The sequence below is a fragment of the Gopherus evgoodei genome, unplaced genomic scaffold (assembly GCF_007399415.2).
Source record: "Gopherus evgoodei ecotype Sinaloan lineage unplaced genomic scaffold, rGopEvg1_v1.p scaffold_35_arrow_ctg1, whole genome shotgun sequence".
NCBI classification, from domain to species: domain Eukaryota; kingdom Metazoa; phylum Chordata; order Testudines; family Testudinidae; genus Gopherus; species Gopherus evgoodei.
In genome coordinates, this window is record NW_022060027.1 from 3,444,913 (window position 1) to 3,457,658 (window position 12,746).

The 12,746-nt window shown below is 58.4% G+C and overlaps 2 protein-coding genes across 2 annotated transcripts in view; both read right to left on the reverse strand.

Annotated features, from left to right (window-relative positions):
* Positions 1-1,587: 1,587 nt before the first annotated feature.
* On the reverse strand, positions 1,588-5,370 carry LOC115641674 (proline-rich protein 36-like). The gene is made up of 4 exons (XM_030545003.1): positions 5,319-5,370; positions 4,684-5,223; positions 2,919-3,761; positions 1,588-1,654 (listed from the first exon to the last, which is right to left on the reverse strand). Exons 1-3 carry the CDS (start codon positions 5,368-5,370, stop codon positions 2,920-2,922), a joined length of 1,434 nt encoding a protein of 477 aa, XP_030400863.1. The 3' UTR covers positions 1,588-1,654; position 2,919.
* Positions 5,371-11,657: 6,287 nt separating this feature from the next.
* Positions 11,658-12,746, reverse strand: part of LOC115641675 (immunoglobulin superfamily member 1-like) — a 95,539-nt gene continuing 94,450 nt past the window's right edge. The window contains exon 19 of the mRNA XM_030545004.1: positions 11,658-12,215. Within this exon, the coding sequence (XP_030400864.1) occupies positions 12,082-12,215 (134 nt within the window). The 3' untranslated portion in view covers positions 11,658-12,081. The remainder of the gene's footprint in view (positions 12,216-12,746) is intronic.

Here is a 12,746-nt window from a genome sequence, read left to right on the forward strand (position 1 = left end):
AGCTGTTCATGGAAGATTTGTCTGACTTCAGCCTCCAACCTGTTGGACCTTTGTCTGCTAAATCTTGTGAAATGGCCAGGCCCTGCATAGGCACTTACAGCCCTGCCTCAAGTCACCCAGTCACCTTCCCTTTGTGAAGCCGAGCAGCTGGAGACTCTCATCAGCCGGCGGATTTTTATTTTCCCTCGATTCCACTCCCACCCTGCTCAGTTCACATTCAGCCAGCCCGTTCCAAAGGAGCCAGGGAGGGACCACCTGGAGTCCAGCAGTCACTGAAAGCTGGGACAGATGGTTATGCCTTCCTACCGGGCGTATTTTGCCCCCCTCCCCAACTCATAGACTTTAAGGTCAGAAAGGACCATTATGTTCATCTGGTCTGACCTCCTGAACAAAGCAGGCCACAGAACCTCACCCACCCACTCCTGTAACAAACCCCTGACCTATGTCTGAGCTATTGAAGTCCTCAAATTGTGGTTTGAAGACCTCAAGCTACAGAGAATCCTCCAGCAAGTGACCCATGCCCCATGCTGCAGAGGAAGGAGAAAAACCTCCCAGGCCTCTGCCAATCTGCCCTGGAGGAAAACTCCTTCCCCACCCCAAGGCGATCAGCTAAACCCTGAGCATGTGGGCAAGACTCACCGGCCAGCACCCAGGAAAGAATTCTCTGTAGTAACTCAGATCCCACCCCAACTAACATCCCTCACAGACCACTGAGCATATTTACCTGCTGATAATCAAAGATCAATTGCCAAATTAATTGCCAAAATTAGGCTATCCCATCATACCATCCCCTCCATAAACTCCTGCTGCCACAGCTGCACCCAGCCCAGCTAAGATGCTGCCTGTACCGGCTCGGACGATCCCATAGTGTCAACGTGGTTGGGTTTTCCCCGGTGCATTAAAGATGGAGAACAGCATTCAGGCCATATGCACAAGAGACTATCCAGGCCCCTGAGTGTTAAAGAGCAGTCGGACAGAGTCATTGATAGGTCCAAAAACCTGAATATCCCATAGACTGGACCATCCCAATGAACAGATCTAATACAAAACCTTCCCCATTTGCACCTCACACTAATTTCTGATTAGATCTTGGACAATGACCCAGATCAGTTCTCTGGTCCATCAGAAAAATAAGCAGAAAATTTTAGTTTAGGCCGAGTGACTTTGCCCAGTGGGGTGCCAGGGCCAGGGATTTTGACTTTTTTTTTATTTGCAGACCCCCAAGATGTCAAATAGAGAAGTGGACCCCTTGAGAAATCTCGGGCATAGTCTGGGAACCACCAGGGGTCTGCGGATCGGAGGTTGCAAACCACTTGTCTCAATCCCCCTAATCTAAAGAGCAGGGGTTTTCCACCGTCATGCATTCCCTGCCCCCCTCCATGATGAGAGAAAAAAATGGATGCACCAGCAAACAAAAACAAACCCAGGTGGTGAGTCTTGCAGCTGATTTGCTGTGTAGACGTCAACTTAGAGCCAGACTGAGAACGAGCTTGATGGAGGAGGATCCCACTTCAACCACCGTTTGGCACTCAACTGTTCCTGAAGCAGCCAGCATCTCCCTTAGTTGGAGAAGTTGCTCGAGGGAACTCGGCACTGAGCCAGCCTGGTCATCTCCCTGCAGCACACGCTGCCCCAACGGGTTATGTGAAGGAGCCTGCAGTGATGACACAGCCTTGCTGGGTTCTAGGTTCTGCAAGCCAAGGGTCACTCTGCTCTAGCACTTTTAAGAGGTGATTTCCCTACCAGATCATGGATTTTCCCCTCCATGATGAGAAAAATGTTGCAGCAAGGAGCAGATCATTCAGGAAAAAAAATTTATTGGGAGAACAACTGGAGACTTATTAAATAAAATACAAGACAAGATTCCGCCAGAGGGGTGAGAATATAAATAACTTTTTCCTTTACTCAGGGCAATATGGCATGGCTCCAGAGCAGCCACAGACCCTCTCTTGCCAGCCCCCCATAACACTGGGTGTGTGCATGCCCCCACCAAAACGGGGTGGGGGCTAGATCCCCAGAGAATGGAGGGGGTTCTAGATTCCCCAGCCCACAACAAAAATGGAGCATGTTCTAGATTCTCCATCAGAATCAGTGCTACATTCCTCAGGCCTCCACATAATTGAGGGAGTTCTAGATTCAAAGAGGGACAGGTTCCAGATCGTAACATGTCCTGACCAAACGGAGTGTGTTCCAGAAGTCCCACACCAGAATCTACCTGGTTCTAGATTCCCAGCCCTTCCTCACCAAGTGGAACAGGTTCTAGACCCCCTTTCCCCAAACAAGTGAGTTCTAGATTCAACAGATTGTCCCAACTGGTGGAGAAGGTTCCAGATTTCCCACCATGCTGGGGTGGGTTCTAGATCTGCCCCAGCCCCTACTAAGAGGGTGGGTTCTGGATCCACCCCAGATGGCTGAATCCCAGAAAAACCCCAGTTTTAGGTGAAGGAGTAAATGTTTCTATGTACTCTCCACTAGTGAATCCACCTCTCACTCAGACCGGTGCTACTGGGAGGGAACAGGCTGCCTCATCTTCCACCTCTAGGGGCACTGGGGCCAATCCAGCCCCACACTGAGGTGCTGCAAGGATATGGGCCATGCCATCCACCTACATTCAAACTGGCCCACTGACCATCATGAAGACTCCACCCAACCCCACATCGACCCCTCCGCCCCCTTCTCACCATCTCCCCTTCCCTGCCCGCTCCAGATCCGATCTCAGCTAGTGATGCAGGAGCCGGGGCAAAATCTGGCTCCCTCTCCCCTAGCAGGAGAGAAGCATTTCTAACACATGTGGGTGCTTGTCCTACAATCCCCCTCCTATCCAGCCTGACCTAGCCCATTGTGCTGTCCCCACCCATGTCAATTTCACACACCCCCATGTCAATTTCACACAGACACCGTTAAATCACAATGCCCACTTCACAGAAGGACACAGCTGTCAGGTTTGCGCTTGGGTGGCTTCTTCTTACTCCCCATAGGTGGGGGGTGGGGCGGGGAGATTCGGAGCAGACGGGGCTCTGGCTTGATGGCCGCCCATGGTGCCCCCCTGTCCTCCCGATGTTTGTAGGGAGATGCCAAGCTGGGCTCACACAGAGGCAGGGGCTTGAAGGGTGGTCTCTCCCTGGGGGAATCTGCGGCGCCAGGGACGTCTTGGATGGGGGACCAGGCTGGCTCAGGGGAGAGCATGGCCAGAGGATGGACAGCAGATATGGGTCCTGGCAAAGCTGGGGAAAAGGATGGCTCTGGGCTGGGACAGCTTGCAGAGCTAGGGGCAGAGTTAAGGCCGTAGAGGACAGTATCTGTGGCAACCACATGGTCCAGGCTCAGCGGTGGGGTGGGACCACAGGGGGAACCTTCAGGGGACAGGGATACAGAAGATGCCAGAACCAATGGCAGGGAGAGTTTGGCCTCCAGTTCAGATGGCACAGTGCCAGCAGCTGGTGTAGCTGTGGCGATGCCCTCCATGACATCTGTCTGCTCAGTGATGGGCCCCATGGATTCATGCTCCCATCTCGTCTCTGGTGACCAGGGGGCTGCCGAGGCAGTGGGGGATATGGGGAGCTCAGCTAGGGACCCCGGTGCCATCCTGTGCCCTGGAGGAGGGCTGCAAACAGGGGGCTGCTCTGGGCCTGCAGGAGCCAGAGGGGCCTCTGGGGAGCTGGAAGAGATGGAAGGAGACAGACAGACCACAGCTGGGGCAGCCGGCGCCACATCGGGGCTGGCGAGAGCGACGACTGCCTCTGGCAGAGATGGGGAGAGACCTAGGCAGACACGAGAGAAGGGAATTCATTCAGTGACTGGGAAGCTTAGAGAGGGAGAGAGTGCCCCCTACTGAGCCCCCACACCCTGCTGAGCCCCCAGCCCCACTCCCTGCAGCCCAGTGCCCCCTGCTGAGCCCCCTGCCTCCTCCCCGCAGTCCAGTGCCCCCTGCTGAGCCCCCCACACCCTGCTGAGCCCCTAACCCACCGCCCAGTGCCCCCTGCTGAACCCCTAACCCGCCCCCCGCAGCCCAGTGTCCCCTACTGAGCCCCCACCCCGTCACCTGCAGCCCAGTGCCCCCTGCTGAGCCCCTAACCTGCCCCCCGCAGCACAGTGCCCCCTACTGAGCCCCCTCCCCTCTCCCTGCAGCCCAGTGCTTCCTCCTAACCTCCAGCCTCACTCCCCACAGCCCAGCACCCCTTGCCGAGCCCCCCGCCCTGCTTCCCGCAGCCCAGCGCCCCCTGCTGAGCCCCCGCCCCACTCCCCGCAGCCCAGTGCTTCCTCCTAACCTCCAGCCTCGCTCCCCACAGCCCAGCGCCCCCTGCTGAGCCCCTAACCCGCCCCCGCAGCCCAGTGTCCCCTACTGAGCCCCCACCCCGTCACCTGCAGCCCAGTGCTTCCTCCTAACCTCCAGCCTCACTCCCCACAACCCAGCACCCCCTGCTGAGCCCCCGCCCTGCTCCCTGCGGCCCAGCACCCCCGCCGAGTCCCTGCCCCGCTCCCCGCAGCTCAGCACCCCCTGCCAAGCCCCCGCCCTGCTCCTGCAGCCCATCGCCTCCTGCAGTGACCCAGCCTGACCCTGCTTAGCTCGATCCCACTCAGGCCCAGCCTGACCCACAGATTTGACTCCTCCCCAGTCTCTTAGCTCAAGGTGCAGAGGCCCTCACTCTCCACTCCCCAGCTTTGATCCCACCGCCGACGTACCAGTCTCCTTGCTGGGGAGCTCCTGGGGGCAGACCGGGAAGAGCATCGTCTGCACCCCCCAGCCCTGCACCCTGACCGCCCCCGGCATGGCCGCCAGCTGCTCCTTCACCGAGGCTGTGCTGTCCAGGGGGAAGGGGTGGCCGTAGGTGGCACCGTAGGCCTGGCGGAAGCGGAAGAGGGAGATGCCCCCAGGGTGGCTCTGCAGGACCCGTGCCACATTCTGCTCCAGCTCGGCCCGCTCGGCCGCAGGGGGGTCCAGCCGGGGGCTGGCTGGGCGAGTGGGGCGGGGCAGCCGGCTGGGGGCCGGTGCGGGGCTATTCAGGGCAGGCCCCCAGGACGCAGCCAGGCCCAGTGGCTGGTTGGTGAAGGTCAGCAGAGGCAGCTGCCGGGGGGCGGCCACGGGAAGACGGGAGCTGGGGAAGCGGCTCAGCGAGACAGCTCGGGGCAGCCAGACGCTGGCTTGGTGCCTGGGGGCAGATCTGGCCGGTGGGTGGCCCGGAGGCGCAGCCAGGTGGTGGCAGGAGTTCCAAGGCCTTGGAGCTGCAGGGAGAGAAGAGACAAGACGCCCGGTGAGATGCCGCCCGCCGCCATCCCTAGTAGGACGCACGAGACCCTCTAGGGGGCACCAGTCGCACAGAGCCGGACCCCGCTGGGCAAGCAGCGGGTGGTCTCCGGGGGCTGCCACATTGTGCCATTATAAGTGTCATATAATCTCATTGAAAGGTGACAAGGCCCGAAAAAGTTAATTAACTCACAGACTCACCTGACCCATTACCGAACTTTAGCAACTTGTTAGGAAAATGACTAGAGCTTTGAAATGCAAGTCTGCATTGTCAGAGGTAAAAGGGTAGGTGTGCGCTCAGGTCTCGTGACGTCAGCAAACAAGTCTTGTCTATCGCTATAGCTTTGATTCAAAGGCCGAAAAAGGGATAGTAACATTCAGGAAGACACTTGAGTGAAATAGTATTATTGTCTCTGTGTAGGTTGTGGTAACCTGTATCTGAATTCTTTATGCAGGGGTCAGCAACCTTTCCGAAGTGAGATGCCGAATCTTCATTTATTCATTCGGATTTAAGGTTTCGCATGGTGCCAGTAATACCTTTTAATGGTTTTAGAAGGTCTCTTTCTATAAGTCTATAATATAGAACTAAACTATTGTTGTATGTAAAGTAAATGCTTTTTAAATGTTTAAGAAGCTTCATTTAAAATTAAATTAAAATGCAGAGCCCCCCGGACCGGTGGCCAGGACCCAGGCAGTGTGAGTGTCACAGAAAATCAGCTCTCATGCCGCCTTTGGCACGCATGCCATAGGTTGCCTACCCTTGGTTTAATGGATAAATTACCCTGTGCTAGGTGCCAGGGTGATTGTTTTCTCGGGCCAAAAGGCGGCTGGAAATGTATAAGAACCCTGGGACACGATCCTTCTGCATCTCAGATCTGCTTTGGGTTTCAAGAGGGGGAAACCTTAAGCCACAAGGATTGAGATCCCCAGTCACTGACTGTAGTCAAGGATTGAGATCCCCAGTCACTGACTGGAGTCACCCTGAACATGGACATTGGACTGTAACCTATGGACTATTTCTAAAAGGACTTTTGGCAACTACAAACTCTTCTCTGCTGTGTCCCTGAACCTCAGGAATTGAATTCAAGTCTGTCTCTACATTGATCTTTTAACCAGCACTGTCTCATTTCTTTTTAAATAAATTTTAGCTTAGTTAATAAGAGTTGGCTAATAGCCTGTATTTTGGGGGAGATCTAAGTTATAATTGAACCTGAGTGTGTGGCTGATCCTTTGGGGTTGGAAGAACCTTGTCTTTCATATGATGAGATAAGATTTTCAGTAATTATCATATGTTAGACAGGTGTGTCTGGATGGAGGCCCGAGGCTGGGCACTTTAAGGGAACTGCATTGTGTGAACTTCTGAGGAACCAGTGAGGTATTACAGAAGCTGTTTTGTGCTGACTTGGTACACCTAAGCACTGGAATATCCACCAGCATCTGGGGTTTGTCTGCCCTGTTTTGTTTGCAGTTCACCCTAATTGAGTGACCTCAGCTGGCTCCCATGGGCTGACGCTGGTTTTGCAAGGCACTGGCTCTGCACCGGCTCTGTACGGGAGCGGTTGTAAGCTGGGGCAGATTTTGCACCGAGCTGGGGCTCCCTCTAGGGGTGGCTGGGCCTCATAGCACAAGCCTGGGTCTTTCAGCTCTATCACTAGAAACTTGTGCAAAGAATCTGGGACAGGGGTGTCCAGGTTCGCTTCCTCAGGCACAGTTACTCCCTGGGACCTGGTGTCCGCATTTAAGGCAGAGATTCTCAGTGAGGGCGTTTTCCTGCATTCTCTTTGCTGCCTCCTCTGTACCAGCCCTGTTTACACGATGCCTGTTGGTCATTCAGGGTACCCCCAGGCTCCCCATTATTGATTTCACCTGCCTCGAAGCAGGACCATATGGTTTGCCTTGTTACAGCAAGCTGACAGGCTCCACCCCAGAGGCAGCTGCATTCTCAGGGCTGGATTGTGCCCCCCAGCCAGAGGGCATCAAAGCCAGAGCTGTGGTTAAGTTTCACAGAATCTGTAGGCAAGAGTTATTCTGCTATTTTCAAGGAGGAGAGGAGGGAATTTGCCAGAGGTAGATGCCAAAACTGGGACCAGAGCCCTGTTCTGACCACTAGACCGCCACTCCCCTCCCAGAACCCAGGAGTCCTGTCCTCCCCTCCGCTCTAGCCATTAGACCCCCACTCCCCTTCCTGAGCCAGGGCGAGGACCCAGGAGTCCTGACACAGATCTGTCCTGAAAATCACTGTTGCACCTGGTAGTGTAGACAGCACCTGTAGTGCTCACTACCCCAACAAAGGGAAGGGCTAGGGAAACAGCCACCACATGCAATTCCCATTCCCCCTAGTAGGGGGCAGCCCCCCACACCCCATGACGGTACCTGATTTAGGAGCCTCTGCCAGCTGCCGTTCGGGTGGCGCCTCCTTGTGGATCTGGGAATGACGGAGGCGTCTCTTGGGGGGATTGCCCTCCAGCAGCAGGTTGCAGGCTGGGCGCCGGCACCGGACCCACGGCTCCTTGCCCTCCTCGTCCAGGACCACCAGCTCCTTCATGTCACCCAGCAGGTGGCGCAGTGAGCAGTAGCTGTGACGGGGCAGATCCAAGCGCCGGCCGTGGTGCTGGTGGAAGAGCCTCCCGAAATCTCGCAGGGGGACGCCCCCCGGGTGGCTTAACAGCAACCCCAGCACGGCCCCCTGGAGGGTCAGCTGCGAGCTGGGATCCAGCCCCCCCCCAGCAACAGCTGGAAGGAGAAACAGCTGTTGGGGGGCTCAAAGGGCACCAGGTGGGAGGATTTTACCCTTCACTTGCCACCAGGGGACTCTCCCACAGAGCAGCAGAGTGGTGGGCCTGGCACAGCCGGGAGACCAGGGTAGATGGGCAGGGGCCCCTGCTCTGAAGTAGGACAGAAATTCCCTGCACACGGTAGGACTGCAGGTCAGGACTAAGGTTCTCATCAGCAATGGACAACTGGGGGGGGGGCAGCCCCCCTTCCCAGAGCCACTAGGTCTCACTCCCCTCCCACAACTGGGCATGGAACCCAGGTGTCCTTGCTCCCATCCCCCCCCCACTCTAACCATTAGACCCTCCTCCCCTCCCAGAGCCAGGAGAGAACCCAGGAGTCCTACGGGCTCGCAGCCCCCCTGCTCTGACCATTAGACCCCGCTCCCCTCCCAAAGCCAGGAGAGAACCCAGGGGTCCTACTGGCTCCCAGCCCCCCCTGCTCTGATCACTAGACCCCACTCCCCTCCCAGAGCCAGGAGAGAACCCAGGAGTCCTACGGGCTCGCAGCCCCCCTGCTCTGACCATTAGACCCCGCTCCCTCCCAGAGCCAGAAGAGAACCCAGGAGTCCTACGGGCTCGCAGCCCCCCCCTGCTCTGACCATTAGACCCCACTCCCCTCCCAGAGCCAGGAGAGAACCCAGGAGTCCTACGGGCTCGCAGCCCCCCTGCTCTGACCATTAGACCCCACTCCCCTCCCAGAACCAGGAGAGAACCCAGGCGTCCTGGCTCCCGCCCGGGCTCACCTGCCATAGCCTCCGGGAGCGCAGTTTACGGGAAGCAGGTGAGCGCCCCCCCTCCCCCCGGGGCCCTTTATAGCCTAGGTGCATCGCCCCGCCCCCTCCCGGCTCCGGCTGGGTTGCTGTTAACCCTTTGGGCACTGTCACAAAACTGCAAAGTAGGGGCTGGGAGCCAGGACTCCTGGGTTCTGTCCCCGGCTCTGGGAGGGGAGTGGGGGCTGGTGGTTAGAGCGGGGAGAGGCGGGGGCTGGGAGTCAGGACACCTGGATTATATCTCCAGCTCTGGGAGGGGAGTGGGGGCCAGTGGTTTTGGAAGGCGGGGGCTGGGAGCCAGGACTCCTGGGTTCTATTCCCTGCCAGTGTTTTGGACAAGTCGTGTTACCTCCTCTGCTAGCCGGCCTAGATGTAGGACCCCCCAGTGAGCCGCCCTTCCTGGTTCCTACTGCATGGTGCCTCTATTGTCTATTCCCCCTCATGGGGGGGGGGGGAGGACCATCCCCTCCAGTTTATCCCCCACCCTCGGGTAACCCAAGATACCCTCCTACCCCCCTTCTGCACCTAGATTGGTCCATCCATACCACAGTTTTCACAGGGGCAAAGGTAGAGGGGTAGGAAACGAACCCAGGTGGCTGGGCATGGCATCCCCCCTGGGGCAGCCAGGCCCAGGGCCCCCCTGCTCCTCATCCCACCTCTTCTTTCCTGTCCAGTTCAGGCAGGTGCCCCCACCCATGCTCCCTTCCTCCCCTCAATAGCTCCCCGTCCAGCCCCTGCCACCCCCACCCCAGGCACTCCTTGTGCCCAGATTGCTGGGTCACACCTACCCACGCTGCCCCTCCCTGATCCCAGCCAGGATTGGCAAGTGCCCGGGTCCAAAGGTGCCCTGGGAGGCTGGAAACTAGCTGCTGAGAGGAAAGTGGGGAGCAGTGTCCAGCCTTCAAAATAGAACCCAGGAGTCCTCGCTCCCAGCCCCCCTGCTCTAACCACTAGCCCTCACTCCTCTCTGAGAGCCAGGGATAGAACCCAGGAGTCCTGGCTCCCAGCCCCCCTGCTCTAACCACTAAACCCCACTCCCTTCCCAGAGCCAAGGATAGAACCCAGGAGTCCTGGCTCCCAGCCCCCCTGCTCTAATCCATTAGGCCCCAGTACCCCACTGCTGCACTACGGGGTGCTTTGCTGCAGAGAGCAGGAGGGGGAGCTCAGGAGAGGGGGCTCTCCCCTGGCAGTCAGCGCTGGGCCTGGTACCCCAGTGCACTGCTAGGGGGCGCTGTGCTGCAGGGCATGGGGGCAGAGGTCACTAGGGGGCGCTCTCCCCAGCCATCAGTGCTGGCCCCGATGCTAAGCAAAATTCCAGTTACTCCTGCAGAGAGAAATCCTACAAAACCCTGTGCCAGAATTACAGCCGTGGCCAACTTCCCCTCCCCACCGTGTTCTCGGCTCCGATGGACGTCTCAGGGGACAAGCGTCACTAGGGGGATGGGTCCTGCTGGGGTTTCCCTTGGGTCGTCCCTCTTCGGTATTGTAGTTCTGACCGCACGTAACACATAAGAGCGGCCAGCCTGGGTCAGACCAAAGGTCCATCCAGCCCAGTGTCCTGTCGTCCTCCCAGCAAACAGAGGCCGTGCCCACCTCCTTACCCTCTGGCCGGGGTCATTCCAGGCTCTGTCTGTGTCCCGTTCCCATGGCCCCACCCCACAGGGCCCATGTGGGTCCCACTGCCACCCTGCACAATGGGGCCCTGTGTTAATCCCGGTCACTGCTGGTGGGGTTTTGGGGGGATCCCTTTCCCCTGCCCCTCCACCAGGGCAACCCCAGCCGGAGCCGGCCCTCGCGCTGGGCAGTGATGTGGGTGGGGGGATCCTGCAGGCGGGGCTGCCCCACTAGGAGGGTCCGGTGAGAACAGCTGGTGTCCGCCCCCCCCCCCCCCCCGGAGCCCACTTGCATATGTCTATCCAGCCCCCTGCTGGTATGTCTCTGTGTGTGTGTGTCCTGCCCCCTGCTGGGGTGTGTGTGTGTGTGTCTAGCCCCCTGCTGGGATGTGTCCAGCACTGCCCTCTGCTGGTGTGTGTGTGTGTGTGCGTGTGTGTGTCCAGCACTGCCCCCTGCTGGTGTGCCTGTGTGTGTCCTGCCCCCTGCTGGGGTGTGTGTGTGTGTCCAGCCCCCTGCTGGGATGTGTCCAGTACTGCCCTCTGCTGGTGTGTGTGTGTGTGTGTGCGCGTGTCTGTGTGTGTGTGTCCGTCCAGCCCCCTGCTGATGTGTGTCCAGCACTGCCCTCTGCTGTGTGTGTGTGTGTGTGTGTGCGCGCGCGCAGCACTGCCCCCTGCTGGCTGCCCCCAGCCCAGGGCAGCATGAGACGCTCCCCAGCGCTCAGGCAATGGGAAGGAGGCCGGGGCCCTGGTACTTTGCAGCAGGTCCCGTCCCAGGCGAGCTCCCTGCGCGCTTCCGGCACTGACCCGACTGGAAATCGGTGGGTGGCCCCCCAGCCAGGGCTGTTCTACGGCACGGGCCAGCCGGGCATTTCCAGCCCCTCGGCGCTCGGCAGCACTTGACTTCTTATTTAATAATCCCCAGGGGTCACAGCAGTGTTTATTTTCAGGCATTTCCCCTGTTGCGCTGCTGGAGAGGTGCTGAGAGGGGCCAGGGCAGGGGCTCCAGACACCCTACAGGAGATTAGTGTTGAGTGAAAGGGCCAGAGTGGCACAAAATGATGCGGTTTAAGCATTTTTATCCTGTTATGGTCTTGGCCTTCACAACATCCTCTGGCAGTGAGTTCCACAGCTTGACTGTGCATTGGGTGAAGAAATGCTTCCTGTGGTTTGTCTGAAACCTGCTGCCTCTTCATTTCATTGGGTGACCCACTAAGTTCTTGTGTTATGAGAAGGAGTAAATAACTCTTCCTGATTTAGTTTCTTCACACCAGTCATGATTTTGTAGACCTCTATCGTATCCCCCCCTTAGGCGTCTCTTTTCCAAGCTGTTCGAAAGTCAATGGAGGTGCTGCACTTAGGGAAGAAAAACCAAATGCACAAACACAGGATGGGGGCTAGCTGGGTTGGCAGCAGCACTGCTGAGATGGAGTGGGGAGCTGTGGTGGATCATCGCACCCTCAACGTGTCAGCAACGCGATGCTGTTGCAAGACAAAAGCAAATGCAACGTTCGGCTGCACTCCCAGAAGTGCAGCGTGCAAGTACCGGGCAGTGAGAACCGCTCTGCTCGGCGCTGGGCAGGCCGGGAGCGCTGTGTCCAGTTCCAGTCACTGCTCCATAGAAAGGATGTGGAGAAACTGGAAAAAGGATCCAGAGGCAAGTGACAAAGGGGTCACCTCAGCTATGGCGGCCCCCTTGGGCGGCTGTGATAGGCCTCAGCCAGGATCAGCCCCAGGACGAGCAGGACCGCGGCGCCCAGTGCCAGGCGGGCGATGTTGGCGTGGGTGAAATCCGGGTGCCCCGGGGGGGCTGCTGCTGTGGAAGGGGACAGTCACTCGGCAGCTCGGATGGGGAGATCAGCAGCTGGTGCTGCCCTGGGAGCGGAGCCCCCAACTCCCCTTCCGGCAAGTCTGGCTCCGGGGCCTCAGCTTCCCCAACAAGGTGGTTGCCCAGTTGGACGAACTGCCCCTGCCCTGAGCCCCCCCCCTCCACTCACTCCATCCCCCTCCCTCCATCGCTCGCTCTCCCCCACCCTCACTAACTTGCTCATTTTCACCGGACTCGGGCAGGGGGTTGGAGTGTGCCAGGCTCCCTTTGCAACCAGGTGTGCGGGTCAAAAACCAGACGCCTGGCAACCCTCACCCCAGACCCCATCCAGGCACCCAGCTGGTCCCAACCCCAGATCCAGGGCCCCGGATCCTGTCCCTCCCCTGGGACCCCCCCAGTAGCTTCCAGGCAGCAACCTACAGGGCAGGAGGTGCTGAAGGAGCTGGGGGTCTGGTGGTGACGGAGGGGCAGGAGCTGCTCCTCCCCCTGGTGTCTGGGCTCACGCACCAGGAGTCACTG

Bases quoted from the DNA above. Each gene is read 5' to 3' on its own strand.
- LOC115641674 (XM_030545003.1), bottom strand. From the start codon at position 5,370: ATGTGGCAGCCCCCGGAGACCACCCGCTGCTTGCCCAGCGGGGTCCGG. The intron at 5,224-5,318 runs GTGCGACTGGTG...CTCTCCCTGCAG, and splicing joins GCCCAGCGGGGTCCGGCTCT to CTCCAAGGCCTTGGAACTCC. The intron at 3,762-4,683 runs GTACGTCGGCGG...GTGTCTGCCTAG, and splicing joins GCTCCCCAGCAAGGAGACTG to GTCTCTCCCCATCTCTGCCA.